Source organism: Mastacembelus armatus, chromosome 14 (assembly GCF_900324485.2).
Source record: "Mastacembelus armatus chromosome 14, fMasArm1.2, whole genome shotgun sequence".
In the NCBI taxonomy this organism is placed as follows: Eukaryota; Metazoa; Chordata; class Actinopteri; order Synbranchiformes; family Mastacembelidae; genus Mastacembelus; species Mastacembelus armatus.
This window is the reverse complement of record NC_046646.1, coordinates 14,121,888-14,140,781: the sequence shown is the minus strand read 5'-3', so window position 1 is coordinate 14,140,781 and position 18,894 is coordinate 14,121,888. Positions and strand designations below refer to the sequence as shown.

The window sequence follows — 18,894 nt, the reverse complement described above, 5'->3', positions numbered from 1 at the left end:
TCTTTCTTTCTTTTTTTAGAGCATCTTACTGGATAATGCAGCCAGTGAGCATTTCTGTTGCACTATGGCAAAGGCCCAATGCAGGCCAAGAGACCGTGCTGTGCATTAAGGTTCAGAATGTGTCACTTTGCAGAAATGCAGAAACGTAGGATGGAAAGACCACAACAGAAATAAAAATAAAAGAGTTAAGGAGGTGAGGGAAGGAATGTGAGAGGTTAGAGGTGGTGTAAAAAAGGAGAGTCAGAGATCTTTTGAGAGGAGGACAATAAGCAAAAGAGAGTGAGAGATGGGAAGACTATGTTAGTAAAAAGGCAATTATTCAGTCTAATAGTCACAAAATAAAGCAGCTCTAGTAGAGTGATGCAGATAATCGTCGTGATTTAGTGTGGACGGTGTCTCAGATAACTAATGAGCTATATTACATTCTATAAGAACTCTTATTTTCCTTATTAGTTTGAGGTATTATTTACATTGCTTTGAGAAAACATAATCTAATTCATAATCACAACACTTTCTAATGACTACAAACAAACAAGACCAAGGTCGAGGCAAAAAGAACCTGCTATCTCATGCCAGTGCTATTAGTGCCGGCTCCTCAAAAAGAAGATGATTTCTCATAAATCCTGTTGCTGTCTGTCCATTGTTGGCCAGCCTTGTATGCAGTCATTGGCACTGCTTTTTGTTTTGTTAGTTAATGGCAGATGTCCAGGTTGTTGCTTTATACGCCACAAAAAAACTTGAAACTCCAGTCAGAACAGGTTCAAAATATAAAATAATATTAATAAAATCTCTTTTGAAGAAGACGGTGTCAGTTCAAGCTACACGATTTCAGCCCACTACCCTCGATCCACTGTCATTATGGTGTAAAAATGCAGCATATTTCATGTTTAATAGTACAGAGCCCTCCTGTGATACTGCTGCAACTATGGATCAGGCAACAGAAAAACAAAGCATGATCTATTGCATACATTAAAAGATGTGTCCAACATCACCAGCAGAAATATCACTGAAAATAGAAAGACACTTGTGGGAAGGCCATTCTACTCAGTATCAGCGACGTCAATAGTCTGCATGTGGCATTGTTGAGAATAATGAGAGGAGGCTTTGTCTGCACTTTCCTCTGCTGAAAAGAACTACAGGGAAAAGTAAAAAAAATTTATATACTTTCAGTAAAGCCAAATGACAGCATGCGAGAAAGAAATGCTTCACCTGTAGTGAAATGAATTCTTCTAGAACCTGTCTCTGTAGCATTGATAGCAACCTAAAATACCTCACAAGCGTCCTTTGATTACTGTTTTCATAAAAGCACAAGGGAAGTGATATACATAGAGAATGGGCTGGAAGAATTGCAGAGATACATACTTTAGAGAAACAAACTTTAAAGCCGCACCAATTTGCTTGGAACAAGTGGTACAACTATTGATATTCAGGGAATGTCAAATAACAAAGGTAATATCGTTATAGGAGAGTTATACCATATGAGACTGCTGGCAAACCCTGGGGTCTGGTAAACACTGGACAAATGGCAACCACCATTCAAAATAACGAGGTCTAAAAATCTTACAAGAACACATATATGATTACTCATCTGCAGGATTCTACTTTAATAGGCTGAGTCTTTTATAAAAACATGAATGAATGGTGCTAAAATGGAGATTTAAGACAGATTTTGCACGTCAAAATAATATACCATCCATTGCCCATTATAGCTCATTGGGGATCTTTGAAAAATGAGGCTATGCAAGATGTTTTCCAAGCACTCTAGGTCATTGGAAATACCTTCATTCTTCAAACAACTCCTTAAACATGCCATTTGTATTCAGCTTGGGCAAAAATGGATTTGGTGTACCGTGATGTACTCCTACAACGATGACAGCAGCCACCCGCATGAGTGTTAATGCTCCCATTAAACATTTCCTAAATGAAGGGTTGTGGGTCTGTTTGTTACTGCTCTATGCATGACAAGAATGCTGGAATATTTTAATGAACTTAGGTTCTTTAACTTAAGACCGCATTCTTCACTGCGGTCCAGGCTCGATCAACTTTAATTTCTTGCTGGCGCCACTTTTCCCACATCTAAAAGTGTAATTTTTTTAAGGCTTGCATAAAATCAGTCATTCAATTTTTTATTGCCTTTTGGATTCCTTCTCTGAACAAAAACTTCTATAATATTGTCACACAACTGGCCTTGATTCCTAAGAATGGCCAGGTATAAAGAGAATAGAAGAAGGGTGTAGATATACAGTCACTATTATATGGAATGCATGGACATACAGTATTACTGCACAACCAAACACATGTAAGTCAACAATGTACTGCTTCATGGAACAGTGTTTTTTTGTTCATCTCTGACCATCATTTTGAACACAGGATAACTCCATATTACCAGCTCCTTTGTTCAGAAATATTATGATTGTAAAACTGCAGCCAATATTGATCATGTATAGCTTTCTGTGTACTTACTCAAAGTCGATAAACTGGATTCAGATTTCCTGTATATGACAACGATGCAGATCTGTTGGCACTTAAAGTGGATGACAGAGAGAAGGCTGAACTGCTTTTCAGTGTTTAATGTTCTGATGTATTAAAGACTTCAGGGTTCGATGCTCTTTGGATAATGTAATGAGTCCTCTCTTAATCATGCACAAAAATAAGACATGCAGAATTTCTGCAGAGTGCATTCTGACATAAAAGAAACTAAAACAGTCAGACAATCAGACAAAAATTTAGTCCAATCATTTCAACCATTTTAGTTTAAAGCAAAACCCCAAAGTGATTCTAATATTCCCTCATTGCACTGGATCATGGTCAGAATGTAATGTCAGAGTAGGATGCTGGTCTGTGAACTGGGAGGAATGCTAAATGGATATGAAAATAAAATCCACATTGCATCAAACAGTATTTTTCTTGTTACATTACATTCATGATAACTGATTCTCTCTGTGTAGAGTGGAGCCTCACCTTCTGTCAGGCAGGATGGGTACTCTCCAGCCTTTGATGAAGCTAAGGTTGTTGTCAGAAAGTTCCACCTGCAAGGGAAGTTTGGGCACCCAGACGGTCAGTTCCAGTGGTGAGCTCAGGTGCTCGTAGCTGAAGATAACCCTTGCATTCATGGAGCCCCGTGTCTCTTTCCCGTTGACAAAGACATAGTCACAATTCATGGACACCTAGGACAGATCAAGGTCAGAAGTCAGCGACCATCTATATGGTAATGATCATGTTGGTAGCAGAGCATCTAACTGACATGCAATGATATACAGCACAGTACGGATGTAGCTGTCAATGCCACAATTCATCATAGAGCATTTCAAGGTTGACATAAAGCAAAGAATTAGATTCCTTAGGTATTTGCATTTGATGTGAAAGTTCACGGCCCAGACACCATCTCTGCAGAACTTGTATTTTGTCCTAAAGAGCTAGTTCAGCAAAATCTTAAAAACAAAAACAAAAACAGAGGAAATACAAACCATCGTTATGTTGGTTACTTTATATAACTCAGAAACCACTTTTTACTGAAGAAACAGTCCACATCAAAACTTGATGGCAGTCTTAGTGACATCTCAAAACCTGTGTGGAAACCTGAGAGAAAGATACCTCAAAAAACTATGGTAGAACCAAAGCTTTAAAATAGGCTATATGTTGATATATGTAGCACTCCAAAGACCAGTAGACCAGTGCTTCTCAGCCCTGTGCCACTGTGGCGCCAGAGCCTGCAGGTTTTCATCCCATCCAAACAGTACAGCAGCTGATTTCACCAGCCTTGCCCAGAGATGTGGAACGAATCAGTAAAAATCAGCTGCCACTACGTTTGGTCAGAATAAAAACCTGCACACACTCTGGTCTTGATGGCACAGTGCTGAGAAGCACTGCCGTAAATAATGCTTACTGGCTGTAGGCTGTTCTCTCATCTAATTTGCATCTTTTATGCAGTCAAATTAAAGCTTCTTAGTAGCCCGGTGTTTGTTAACCATGTACAGTGCAAATTAGAGATTCAAACCATGTCCTAAACCTAATCTAATGATCTGTGAACAATTACTCAAAATGCATCATATGCCAACCGAAGAGTTTAGGCAAACACACAATTCATATGATATGAAGGCTCACAGCAGTGACACATTTCACACAAACTTTAGTTCATAACGCCTACAAGGAACATTAATAAGCGTGTTCACACGTTTCACTTTTTATGTGACTTGTGACACTGCAACAACACAGACTATGACTTTGATATATGGAAAATTTCAAAATCTAAGTCTTAGTGAATGCTTCTTTTAACTTAAAAACATTCTTTAGCCTACTCATCTAGTCAAAAATCTCCAACTTAATTTAAATTATCATAAATACCTGTCCCCTTTCTAAAACTAAATTATTAACTGCAATAGATCTGGAGGGCTTTGCTTTTGGGCTCACATTGAAGATTTATCTAGTGATGGGAGGTAGCTGGCATTGTAATCAGAGGATCTAATCTCCCGCAAATGGAGGTCGGGCTGGCCAGTTTTCTCAGGGATGGGGATTCATCATAACTGGGAGGAGGTCTGTAATATAATTCCCCCTCCATGCAGACAGGCCAGAGTTGGGGGAGCGGGTGGGGGGGTGGAAGGACTTCTTAAGATGACAGCCTTTCCCTCTGGTTCAGTTAATGCAATTTTGCAGGGTATGACCTTATAGGCTACTGCAGTATTCTGCCTTTGTGTGTTATTGTTCTGTCTATCTGCTGATGTGCAGCCTTATCTGTGTGAACCAAGTTATAAAAAACAGAAAAAGAAGTAACATAATACAATGACCCCAGCCAGCTGAATTGATAAATTGTTCTCGATTGTGGAGCTCAAAACACCTGCCTGACATGTACTCCCTTCTACTCTAAAGCCACATATGCATGCATCTGCACATACACACAGACTGAAAACGCGCCCTAGCTGCATCACTGCTTCAGTCCCCGCGGCTATTGCTGCTGATAAACTTGGCCAGCTAATTGCAAGTCAAAAGCTGTTTGCAACTCTGGGTATCAGTGGCCCTGTGGGGGCTTGCTGAGGAGGGCTTTCACACACTGAGCCACCACATGCCATCACACTGCTGCTAATGCGCTGTGGCATCTTTCATGGTGCCAGCAGATTGCCTGGGTGGAGACAGATCATCAAGACAAGTGCTAGTGCTGCCTGCATTCGTTCGTGTACTGGTCACATGATGCAGACTGAAAGAGAGGGTGGGTTAATAAAGGTGAAGACACCAAAGGGTCTTTCACACATTTATTCCATAACATTAACTGAATTAATTTCCCAAACGGTTTCAGTAAAGGCAGTAGCTTCTGTCCTTCAAGCAAGTTCTTCAATGCTTTAATGTCTTTTTTTTTTTTTTTTATGATATGACCATTCACACACAAGCACTAATTCTGAGTCTTCATCCACATTCTGTGCGGATAGCACTCTTAATACAGTTTTCCCATAATTCAGTGTGCAACTTGAGCCATAATTTAATTTCATAAAAGAGTCAATCTAGAGCAGATGTAATGCCATTACATCGTCTTATTATTTACATCTGGCCCCTTCAGCAATTTAGTATTTATGATAACGTTTACAAAGTTAGAGGATTTGCAAAAGCTACTTTTTAAAAAAATAGTCAAAATCAGATTCCAAGATATGTGTTCTAGCCCAAATCACTGGATCCACATATTCTATAATGCAATTGAATAATGCATTTACTCCAGGATGGCTGCAGACAGTAGACATGCTGCTATAAATAATACTGTACAGCCGGGGGTTTATTTGTGCAGACATGTTCCATGCACACTGCAAATCATAATAGCGAGTTCCTGACAGTAAGAAAAATATCTCTATTGTTTGTTGTCTTAGCAAGAACAAAACAAAAGATGTGGAATACAGTGTTACATACAGTGTACAAAGTGAACCTGTTTACATTTGCAGTGAGTACAGTTTGTGTGATCTTACATTTTGTACTGCATGCAGATGTCCACACATATCCATCCACCTGATGGATATGTGGACGAGGAATCACTGAATCACCCTTTTGTACTCTCCCAGCCTGACAAATACACACACCTTCCCAGCAGCCTGCTCCAAGTTTGTTCCACAATGTTTAAAATGTTTTAATCTCCAAGCCCAAGTCAATGACTGTACAGTTACTTTCTCAGATTTTTCAAAGCTCTTCCAAAAACCTACAACATCTCACAGGCTTTATAGTCCACTTCATGACACGTAAAGTGATCTTGATGTGCCATGTTTGTTCTGGGAACACCAAAGCACTACCAAACTACCAAAGCACCAGCAGTGACCAGGATGAACATAAACTAAAGGCTGATATGTGCAGACATGAAACTGATTAAATCTGATTTTAGTCACTTAGAGACATGATTAGTGGTTGTGTGGGTGGAAAATAAAAAAGACAGAGATGACAAGAAAAGATATTAAAAATTCATGTTAAAATTCATAATTCACATTTTCATTAATAATCCAGCAAAGTCTGAACGAAATGGGAAGAAAACCAACAAGGAATCTATGATATGAGCAAGGATTTGTAATTACAATGAAGTAATAGCATCAACAATCTAATGTCCAATTTTGATGCTTCCTCTGACTTCAGTCCAGGGTTTGGTACTGTAGACGGATGAACAGAAGAGCACAGTACATATTTTCACTTTTATTGAGTATATTGGACATTTAGCTTTTATTAGACAGAAGGAAAGGTCAAGAGAGAAAGATGGTGGCATGCAACATACTGGACTGGAAATCTGCTACAGTTACATGATATGTGCGGCAGATGAGCAAGCTCCCTGATCACCTCTAATCAGAGAAAAGGTTTTTACAAAAATTTGGCAAAGTATTTAAAACATTTTCCATGTTGATGTGGTAATTATCCCAGTGGTGGGCAGGAATGAAGACACTGCTGAGGCTACTTGAAAGTAAAAATACAACAGGTGAGTGCACAAACAGCTTCTGCTCCTGTGTTGCATCTGCAGGTGATTCTATGCCTCACACTCTGATTTCCTTTAGGTATATCTAAAAGAAACCAGGAAGGCCAATTATTCTCTCAACCACATTTCACTCTAAAAGACAAACACAACAAACAAAAAAAAAATGGTGCAGAGAAAATGGAGCCATCCTGATGACATTCACCTATTAATGCTGCATGGCATGAGAAACTGCAGTCATCTGGAATTTTATTTTGAAATTTAAATATTCACTAAATTAATTGCCACAACATTCTGCTAAATGGGGTTTCTATTTAGGGATAACATATGTATCAAGTGAGCACTAAATGAAAGTTGACATATGGCTAGCATTACTGGGATTGTGCCTTGTAGCTGTTATGAAGCCTTTCTTCACGTGATGAATGTGCACTAGCTTTCAGAGCACTGCATCCAATGAGTTCATTTAACTCTGTTAGCTAAATGAGCCAGCCTCCATTAGCATGGTAGGATTAATGATGCTCAGTGTGAAAATGATCTAAAAAAAACTGAGACTGTGCCTTTTGGAAACTGTTTAAATGTAATTTAAACTTTTTGTTCCTTTATATTGTAATGCTGTACAGTCTACTTCAAAAGTTTGTTATATATAAAGCGTAATATAAAGTTTGCATATATAAAAAAATGTCTCTACTGACATATATAGTAGGGATTCAGTTTTGTTTTACATGCAGAGGTTCTGCAGGATTTTTGCCCCCACCCTGATATAGTATAACATTGAAAAATTCCTTTAATCTCCATTGAAGGGTGGAGACAAAACTCCCAAACATTGCAACCTTATGATTATGGACATTTATCCGCTACTATAAGAGGCTTTACTCTTGTAGTTTAAGGCTTTCCACCAGAGCTTGGTACCTGCAGGGATTTGTTCCTATTCAGCCACATGAGCATTAGTGAGGTTGACCACTGATAAGGCCTGACTTGTGGTCAGACATCAGTTCATTACAGCTGGCTGCAGCTAAGGTCACCACCTGGGAAAACCATTTCTCCAGAGACCAGTTTTATACAAAAGGGCAGTGTCATACTGTCATTGAAATCGCTTTCAAGCCTAGCTGAGGGAATGGTGAAGCACCCAGTAAATCAAGAGCTGTCCTTGATGTTATTATCTAAAATGTTGTCTTTGTTGGCTAAATTTGGAGTTGCTAAAGGTAAATGTGTCACACTAATATGGAAGTGAGGCATGCAGGAAGAACTGTAATGTACTGTGTGTAATTTATGGACACAGGCCTTATCGCTGCCTTTAGATGGGCTATGTGGGTCACAAAGTCAAGGGAGAGGATAATGGGTTGGTCTGTTGCCTGTGATGGTTGGCAAATCCACCCTCCGTCATGATACATTCTCACAACCGTCTTATTTTCCTATCATTCCCACCTTTTACAACCTTAATAATTATTCGTGCACATACACATAAACATACACACACAGCAACTGTGCACGCATAGGATTGGCTTATCAGTAATAGGCTGTTGATGCACACTACAGCTTAGTTTTTTCTTTCCAAAGAAGAAAGAAATAATAAAAAAAAAAAGAGAAAGTTTCAGTAAAGGAAAATGACAGCCTCTCACCTATTTATACACTCAAAGTTGGAAAAAAAAAAACCTGCAGCAGCCTGTGGGTTGGCAAATATCCAAATGAGCAGATCGCTGGGCTGAAAATAAAGCTTTATTCAGGGAAGAAGTCTTTTAAAACAATTTTAGTTTAAATCTGGTTGGAGTTGCAGTCTGAAGTCATGAGGCTAGTGGCCGATGTAAAAAAGGAATTGAAAACCTTTGTGTTATGTATTTGCACCACTCATCTGTAGTGCCCAGACAAAGAAAACAAAACAACCACCTTTCCATGACTAAAACAAGAAAACCTGATTAGAATAGATCAACACTACTTTTGGCATGAGGATAACAACAACAAAGTAATGGAGTGTTCCACCCTTGTCGGGCTCATTGTGAATTTTTTATTTCTGTATTCTGAGGGGCATTTTATTGAACTGTCATGATTCGTGTATTTCCTAGGCCTGAAGGGCTCATTTTAAATTAGCCTCGAATGTTCAATGGCAAGCGCAGTGAAGCAAGCCCACTCAATATCACATGGCCCAGCGCCTTGTCTTTAATGGATAATGAAAAATGATAAAATACGTGCTGGGGCCAGCTATCCCAATGCAACACCTGTTCTTTTATATTGACAGTACAATGCAATGCACCACAACTGGAACCTCTCTCACCTTAAAGAAACATATCTATACATGAAACTCACTAACTCTACTATGAGTTTAATTCATAGTTTAAAAGGTTCTCTCTTAGGCATCCAAGTCTGGTTATTTATTTAAACCAGTTTGTTTGGAGGGTAACATGGGCAGGGTGAGGCGAAAATGAGCTTTTATCAAAATTAGCTCTGGTCTTTTAATAGGAACAAATACTAGCCAATAACAACCGATCTGATAGAAGTAAAGGTCTGATTCAGCTTTCATGGCTTCAGTCTGTAAAATCTGCAATCAAACCTGCCTCTCCTGACCTTGAGGAACTGCTAAGCCACCAAAAGAGATTTCATTAGCTTGACTTATATAATAGTTTTACTGTTCATTGAACAACGGGCCTTTCGACACAGATTGGATTCGGTATTCTTCAAATATAAGAAATTAACTTGGTCAAATTTAAAGATTTCTGTTACTAGGAGACAATTCGTATTCCGTGACAAGTGAATTTGATCACACTGCGAGTCACGTCTGGCCTCTATCTCTCCGATGCCAGTTTCCCTCCGAGTGCACTAGACGCACATGCGGCTGTTACTGTATTCAGAGTTTTTCAATAGCAGCACAACCTTTAAATAAACAGGAGATAGAGTTGTAGAAATGTGATAAACTGCTTTAAGAAAAGTACTGCTATCATTCGCCAGATTCCCTGGTAAAATTCATATTTATCCAGGAAGGCAAGCTACAACACCCAGGGCATTCTGATAGGCAGAGAAAGAGGGCATATAGTTTGACACTCCGTGCCACTGTCAGAATATATTTGTTCACAGAAATACATGCTTGGACAGTTAGTGTCAACCTCCTAGTAATTAGTAAGTGGGTGTAAAAGAGCAGAAACAATGCACAATCAACATCCTCTTTCATGCTTGTCACCCATGCTTGTGTTGAACATCTAGTGAATATAGAAGAAATAGCCTGATGAAAGCTTGTTTGGAAGGTAAGTGACACATCTTTGAGAAGTTTTACCCTGTTGTCCAGCGCATTTGAAGCCGTTGTCCAGATCACAATATCATAAAACAATATGGCTTGAACAAGTAAATGATCTGAATTAAAAACTTACTAAGAAAATTACAAGTTTAACTTAAAAGTTTCAAGTGTTTTATTCATATTGTAAAGAGCATCCTAGGACACATGAATTATATCTTCTTGTAACCGTTTTTATAAAGTCTGCATTCTGAGATCTAAGCTATAGTTATTGTTGCTTTTATATATGAAGCAGGTGGTACTGACTACACTGTTGCATACTTAAATATAACGAAATACATCATATATTGTTTACTTCTACTGCAGTTACGTCTCCCATTTCAACATCACTTTTAATGTGATCAACGGGGCAAAATGGCACCGCCACACTTCCCTGTACTTCTTATACAATTATGCAATCTGCCTATAGTGCAATCTATTATGATTGTAATTGACTGGAGAAAATAATAACAGCGTAATCACGGCCTCTAATGTGCTCTGCAAGTTGTTGTGATCCCATTTTAATTTATTTAATCAACAAACCAGACTTGAAGTTGTACTCTCAGCTCTGACTCCCTGTGAGCCTGAGGACTGATTGTTCAACATCCTGGGACAATGGCGTTAACTCTGCCTGCAGCCATCTCACTTAAGTGAACAACTAGAGATGGTGGGTTCTGCCCCAACAGTGCATCAAGTAAGCAGAACTCTGTGAAGAAGGTAGATGTGGTGCTTCAAAAGAAATATAATGGAGCTCTTACTACTCCTTTGCAACCATATCGATTTATATATAGAATTTTATGAACATCCATTGAATTTATCAGAGGCTAGAATCAAATCAAGAGTAGATATTGAGCAGCCTGAAATAAAGTTTTTATGCTTTCCTGATGTTACGACTGTGGGGCTGAGACACTCTACACTATTATGGGAAGAGTAAAGGAAACATATTTTTTAATTTGATATTTTTTTTCCAGATACAGAGATTGAGGAAATAAGATTTACTGTACCTTAACAATGTCTTCATTTGAGGACTTGCACTGCACAGAGGCTGAGACATCAGTGACTGCCCCATTCATCTCTATGGAGACCATTTTGACAGGAATGGCAACCGTGCGTCCGGTTAGTATGGCCGTGTTGATAATCTCAGTGTCCTACGGAGAGAAAAATGTCAAATGATATTCATGAAAGAGTGAATGCTGAAGAGTGATCTTCCTTGATATTTCATCAGCATTACTGGTGTCCACATTTAAACACATTACCATCAGTGCTCCTGTGCCTCCCAGGTGACACTATCAGTGGCAGACCAGAACTCATTTTACTGAGATGTCTGTCATTACATTTCATCAAATGACATTTTCATTTCAAGTACACTTTTCTTGCAGTGGGCAAGTAAAGCAAGTATGGATGGGAGAGAGACAAGTTAAAGAAAAGCAATAATCCTGACCTTAATCATTCTCGCAAACACATTTTTTTTTATCACAGCATCAAGCTTCAATTTCAGGCCACATAAAAGACATGACATTTACTGTACCAACCCACAGCATCTGATGCAACTATCCATTATACAATTTTTGGTTGAGCACATAAATGGAAATCTGAATTGGATGTTAGAGGAGACGGGTTTTGCCACAGCAGAAATCTCTTTAGGGACGGATGTCTATTATCAAAAATGTTTCACTAAGGTCCACTGGCACGGCACTGGAAAATACAACAGGAACTATTGCTTTTTACTGTGGTGTTTCAGAGCAACTGAGGAAAATATGACCCCCCCCCAAAAAAGGCCGAAAAGCATCTGTTTATAAAATTCAATTTCAACAATTATGTGCATCTACTATATACCCATTTTCTGCTTATCGCTTCCTGAGTGAAACAATAGCAATAGTTTTAATTGGATCAAATATGCATAGACACCTGCTTATACTAATAAATTTATCTATAAAGAACCAGCATCTACAAAAAAACAACATATGGGGATAATCTTGAATGAGTATGAGAGAAACAACTTTTAGTTTCTGCTTTGATAATACGTGTGTTGCCTACTCTGACATATTGTTCAATTATACTTCATGGAGAAAATGTCTGCCAGATTTCGGTGCTGATTTTTAAATATATTTAAAACTTATAAATGTCAAAAGGAATCTGTGATAACCACAACAAGTTGTTTGCATTGACAAAAAATAAACCTTAACCTTAAAACATTATCATTCCATCTTCACGTTTTATTATGAATGCACTGGAATGCAAACAGCCAATTAAAATACACACCAGACCTCCACTTGAAGTTTAAATGTATTCATTATTTTTTTTTTCTTGCAAGCTGCAAAAGGGTAACATAAGTGGCCCAAGAGAGAAAGAAGACCATAGGAACTTCCTGAAATCAAAGAGTATATTTAAATTTCTGCCTGACACTCATCGTAAAAGTCCTAATAAGGAATAAGGGTGTCAAGTGTGTGACTTTTTCCCCCTCTAGTTTTTTATGGGGCCCTACTTAAGTGCAAGACTAAGAATTGTTAAATCATAGAGAGAATATTATATGCTGCACTGAATGTTGACTCTGCACTGAATGTTATCAAGGTACCCGCTCCGCGTAGCCTTAAGCAAATAACAAAAGAGGACAGTTCTGAATAGCCCTTGGGCATGACACTGAACTTCACATCTGTGCCATAACACCCTAAGATGAAAAGATGCAGAGAGGCTTTAAAGGTAAAATCTAGAAGTCTTTAATTTATTTTATTCTACAACACAAGTCCCTGTGAGGTCAAACGCATTTTGGTTCATGAGAGGATGACATAAACAAGACAAAGAAATAGTAAAATTATTGAACTGGTAAAAATAACAGAAAAATAATTGTATGATGTATACTGACAAATCTGTCAAGTCTAGTACCAGATTTGGCAAACTTTAAATTTCACAATGAAAACACTGAATGCTCAAAAAATGCAAAAACATGTTTATGCTTGACTAAAACGAAGGGTTTGTATATGGATACGCTTCTTAAACCTACTGCAGAGAAGAGAAACTGTGACAGATCAGATCTGTGTGGACTGAAAGGGAGATGGTAATCAAACCCAAATTAATATATGAAACAAACATAAATATCATTTTCACATTTCCACTATAGTTTTGTTGGTTTGAGGTTCAACTAGTCCACTTCTGTTTCCAATGTGGATGTAAATATTTAATAATATACAGCAGATTTTACAATATAGAGATTTTCTGGCAATTGGGTTCAAACGTGTGCTAACTTGGGCCACTCCTTTAAGAACAGTAAAATAACCATGGCTGCACACTCACTGAGTCCTACATGAAAAACAGCATTGTCAATTACTGCTTTGTCAGACATTCCTATGTTAATCAGCCTCTTCTTGGGCTTTAGACAGATCAATGAATAAGCCTAAGGTGCTCTACTTCTTATCTAAGGAATCAATAATATCATTCACAATCCTCACTGTGGAAGTGTCCAAATGTCCAGACTGATGCTCTATAATAGCAACAGCATAGGGACATAAAAAGTCTTTGAACCAGTAAATACCACACTGGCATGTTATAGAAATAGGATTGCATTATTGAGGAAGATGACATCTCTTAATACAAAAGGAAGACTCATTAGAGACTAGGCTAATGTTAAAAATACTGTATATGCAGTGAAGAGGTGAAATCTGAAAATAGGAATCTACTGTAAGTTGACAGGACTATGGGCTTTTCATGTCTCTAGTTTTGACAAGGTTTCAAAAAAACCAACCACATGATCAATTCCACTGTATTTCCTCACATTCAGAGAAGAACGGGACACAAAATGCTAATTAAAACACCTCAGCAGCAGGATCTGTCTTAAACTGAATTTTCATATTGCATGTTCGGGAGCAGAAAATCAGATTTCAGAACGTCTATCATAAATCTGTCAGAAATTCTTTCAGTTGAGTCCAAGCCATCACCATCTTTTGTTTCTGTGTACTAATCTACTGTATAATGTGTGAATCCATTGAATATGAATGCATCAGAAGCCAATCACATTACCCAGAATTGTTTGATCTAATCTAACATATCAGAACAATCTCCAGAAAATATGTTTATTTGCAACAATAAAGCACAATCTGTTTTAAAATCCTCTTATTGTAGTGGAATTTTATGTAAGGTGGAACAGAAACTTTGTTTTCGGGTTGAGGTTTTTCTTTTTTGTGAGTTTATAAAACATGGCCAATTTATGGAACGCAAAGCCCAGCAGACCTCTGTGGATAACTGACTGGACACTGGGGTGAAATCCTAATTGAAAGACATCATCTCTAAGCTCCCCATGCTGTTTTGGCATCTGGCAAGTATTGCACTACACAAGACACTTTACAATTAAATGTTTGCTGCGTTGGGAGTGCTAATTATGCTTACCTGAATACAGCTTGGAATAAAAATTAGTCATCACTGCACACAGCTATCACTTTGCTTAATTACTACGTTCTGTATAAAGCAGCAAAACAGTTATTAAATACTCTGTTTAATGGTAATGCACAAATATTGTAATTTTTGTATCACAATTGGTGATTAAATTGTTTATTTTAGCTGGACTGGATGTATTTTAACACCACAGTATAAACTGAACCCACCTGACAACAATTTTAGCAAAGTGTCTTTAAAATATGACCTGGGTTCTCATCACATCATAATATTGTTTCCATTTTTATTGAATTTCATTAAAAATCAAGAAGAAAGATCCAACATGGACCATGTCATATACAAACGAATGTGCTGAAAATGCCGTCTCACTCTAAGATTTAAACGTTTATTTTTGTAATGAGTCTGTGTAATATAGCTTAACCTAATGGCAATCTGAAAAATATATATTTTCCTTGTCATAATCATCAGCTTTTTAAACTTGTTTTTGTTTAAATGAGTTTATAATCTCACTTACATGACAGTAATGTTGTTTGTGGTTATTATCATTCCATTAAATGTAATCTATTACTGTATAGCATTGCTGGAACTACCTGTGGGATCTTGGTTTGGCAGGAACGAGGTGAGGGGAGGTTACTTAGCATGTGAGACTTGACTGCTCTGTTCAGCTATTACTCTTTCCAAATCCTTTTGAATAATGTAAACAATACATTTGGCCAGATGTGTGTTTTTATGAATGCACAGACATGCAGTACATGTGAAAATATGATGCTTGTCTTCAAGCTGAGGGGTTTTTGGATTAGCACAAAAACATCATTTTTTATTTAACATCTGGTAGCTACTGTGGCACAGAGCAGCTAATGGAGTTGGGAATCTGGCATAAGTGCTATCCCCACTTCTCTGCATCGTCCTTCCTTGTTTCTTGCCATCCTCAGTTCTCTTCTCTAAAGTAATAAGACTGTCCTATAAAAGACGCCTTCCGTGCCTTGGTGTTAATAGTGACCTAAACTGTGTAATAAGCCCCAGGGTTGATTTAACCTTACCATCCAGCAATTGTTCCTCCTTTCACATTGTAAATTCACCGGTAATTCCACTCTTCTCTTCATCCTTCCCTCCCTTATCTACAACAGGTCAACTGTAGCTGGCACACAATCTGCAATCCCCCAACCATAAAAAGCGTCTTCCCAATTCTCTTTACTGCCACTTTACCAGCTCTTCATTCTTCCACTTCCCTCTTCTTTTTCACATATTTCTAACTAAAAAGTTACCGAAGGTTAACTTGAGACCTTTATCTCTGCTGCTTTGTAACACAAAATAGCTACATGTTTTTATTTTGGAGACCTCTCACCTCTCTATATCAGCAGTTTTCTGAAAGTGCTGATCTGTTCTACCAGCTGTCAGTGGGTGTATGCCACCAGCGGAAAAGTGCTAATTGATCTGCATCTGCCGTTAAACTTAAACGACAGTTATTCTACCGCAAAGGAAGTCGAAGAACGAACATGCAGCTTCAGAGTCAGGCTTTTGTTGCTTCTTTGTTGATTCTTTTTAACCTGAGTGTTGCCTCCTCCGACTAAATCATTTCTTTTATAAATGCTTTTGTTCCCTGACGTGAGCAGCACAGACATGCTCATTAAAAGTCTGGTTGGTTTGATGAACACAGTGGCTATGTTCTCAATGCAAATGACAGTACAGTCTAATGGGGAACATAAAAACATCACTTTTATACCTCGGTGCTATATTGTGTTCCTCTGAATGGCCACTGAGATATCACCTGCTGCAGGGTCAGTTTCAGACTCCAAACTCAACTTTCATAGTCATCACAGCCATTATTGCTGTTCTTCTATCAACCATAAACAATTTATTATTCATGCCATACTAAAACAGCCACCGTCTGTTTTCCTGTTTTTCCTACAGATACTCTTAGGACATTGATGTTACTCTAATGAGGAAAAGTAAACATTTGGAGAATTAGACATTAAAGTTTGATGAAGGCAAACGCCAATATGATCAAAAATCAATTATATATTCAATAGAATGCATTAAATCATTTTATCATAACTAAGCAATTGATACTTACATCAGGATATGCATTCTGATTTTGTTTATAATTACATTTCGGTTTCAGGAGGGTCAGTGAAGTAACTTCTTAACTTTCTCATTGTATCAGAGAGAGCCTTCCCACTTCAAACTACCACATTAAGCTACACAAGAACCTGCCATAATGATAAAGCTGGTCTGCTGTATTTGCTCTGACACTACCCTGTTGTCACTTCATCAATCATGAATAATGGATGTTAACAGTGTTTAACTGTAGGATTTCTCCTGTTGCGGGTACTGGAACATCAAGTTTTTTGCTTTGATATAATTCACAATCCAATTATCACCACACAAGAAATGATGGATTAAATATCATCTTTCAAGGCGACCACAGTGACTACCTGCAGGATGCCCTCACACTTGGGAATCAATAAACTTGCCTGATGATGAAAGTTTTTAGTGACTGACTCAAGAATGTTTTTAATCTGGTGGCAGCACACCCTTCACTACTCCTCCTGACAGCCTAGAGACCATTGAACGATCTCAGTGATAGTTGATAGACTAATTGGAGGCATTCATAGAATTCCCTACGGTGTGAAAACTTTCTGAAGTGATCAAGTCTGTGGTCTGTTGCAGATATTTGCAGATATTCTTTTTTTTGCAATGACAAAGAAGACTTGATGGCATTGGAGACTGTGACAATATCAGTCCTTTGTTAAAGTAGTATTAACATGAGTCCTAAGTTTAGATGCAGGAGCTATAAAGTATTAATATCATAGGGCAATGCAGAGTGCAGAGGTGGCAAGCAGCTATGAAAAAAAGCACCAATAGTTTTTGCCATCTCGCTTCAGAATGTTAAATTTACAAGGCAAAGTCACACAGCCAGAAATCTAATTTTGCAACGCAGCTAAACACATCTGGGTACAAGATGCATGCTAATCCCAAATGTCAAGGGGACCCGAAATTTGAAGCGAACCTTATGTTACAACAGATGTGGAGTACACAAAGTCGTAACTGCAGTTCAAGTATATTTAATGGAGCTTTAGGTGCTGAACAGCTGTAATTATGCAAATATATAACAGATAACCAGGAGGTATTCTGGGGAAAGTATCAAGCCTTCTATATTTTTGCTACACCCAGAGAGAGATGTGGATTTTGTGGCATTTATGTATTTTATGGCCTAAGGTACATATTAGTAAATATGCTACCATCCGATCAGCTCACAGTTCTTGAAGAGTCTCATATCTGCCACGACCTTTGCCCACCATGAACATCGTACTTCTATCTTCAGAATAATCCCTCTCATTCTACACGCCCCCTGCATCCATGTCTTTTATATTATTTACCATGCGCAGTAAATTTTAATGAGCAAATATGATGTGGGCTTTGGACTATTTTCACTGGGTTTCAAGCGAATGAAGCAAGACCACGACAGAGAAAATAAGAAGCATGTGGATAGCCGGGGGCACCCGGCTCCTCGTGCCTGATTAATTTCCCTTTGTTTCCATAATCTGTTTACTACCTTCACTAATCGCCACCTTTCATGAGGCAACGAGAAAAGCCCAGATTAAAAGAGTAAGAGACACATAGGTGTTCTGGGATTGGTTGACTTTTTCAACAATTAGCAAACCATTGAAAACAGAGCAGGCATTGATTGTGTTTGTAATGACAATACATCTGTCTGTATTACACCTGATCCTCTGTACAGGAGAAAGTGAATGCTGTGAAGAATAGCTATTTAAAGCTACAGCTGGATATACACCAAACTGGACATAACCAAATTCCTGAGAAATCCTACCACTTTTGAGTTGATGCGTATAAATTCCGTTAGCTCAGCTATATAGAACATTTCCTTTAAAACTATACGTTCTTAAGGATTTAAATTGATTAGACAACTTTAGATATTTGATAATGTGAAATTATTTTAATAATCACATTCACATGAATCTGGCTTGCCTTTCACTCACCATTGCCAGAGGGATGATGGCCTGAATATCCCGTTGCACTACAGTCAACTCCGTCACAACCTTCTCTGAATCGGGAAGCGGGTTCTGTCCCTTGTAGTCAATGTTCCAGTTGATCCTTCTAGTCACCGACAGGCTGGTGAAGTTCTCCATCTCGAAATCCAGCTGCATCACCTCCACGTTACCCAGCACATCCCTGCCAGACCATAAAAACAGACCAAAATAGAGCCAAAATTAAAGGCAAAATACCTCATGAAAAACACTGAAGAGTATAACAAGAAATTCTGCCGATATGTTCATTCCCAGTAATTAAATGACTGAATGGA

General features: G+C 38.2%; 1 protein-coding gene across 2 annotated transcripts in view; it reads right to left on the bottom strand.

Annotated features, from left to right (window-relative positions):
- tmem132e (transmembrane protein 132E) overlaps window positions 1-18,894 on the bottom strand; it is a 279,565-nt gene that overhangs the window by 19,454 nt on the left and 241,217 nt on the right. For both annotated transcript variants that reach the window (XM_026327515.1, XM_026327514.1), the window contains exons 4-6: window positions 18,572-18,764; window positions 11,189-11,332; window positions 2,962-3,167 (exon numbers count right to left, since the gene is read on the bottom strand). In XM_026327515.1, coding sequence (XP_026183300.1) covers window positions 2,962-3,167; window positions 11,189-11,332; window positions 18,572-18,764 — 543 coding nt within the window. The remainder of the gene's footprint in view (window positions 1-2,961; window positions 3,168-11,188; window positions 11,333-18,571; window positions 18,765-18,894) is intronic.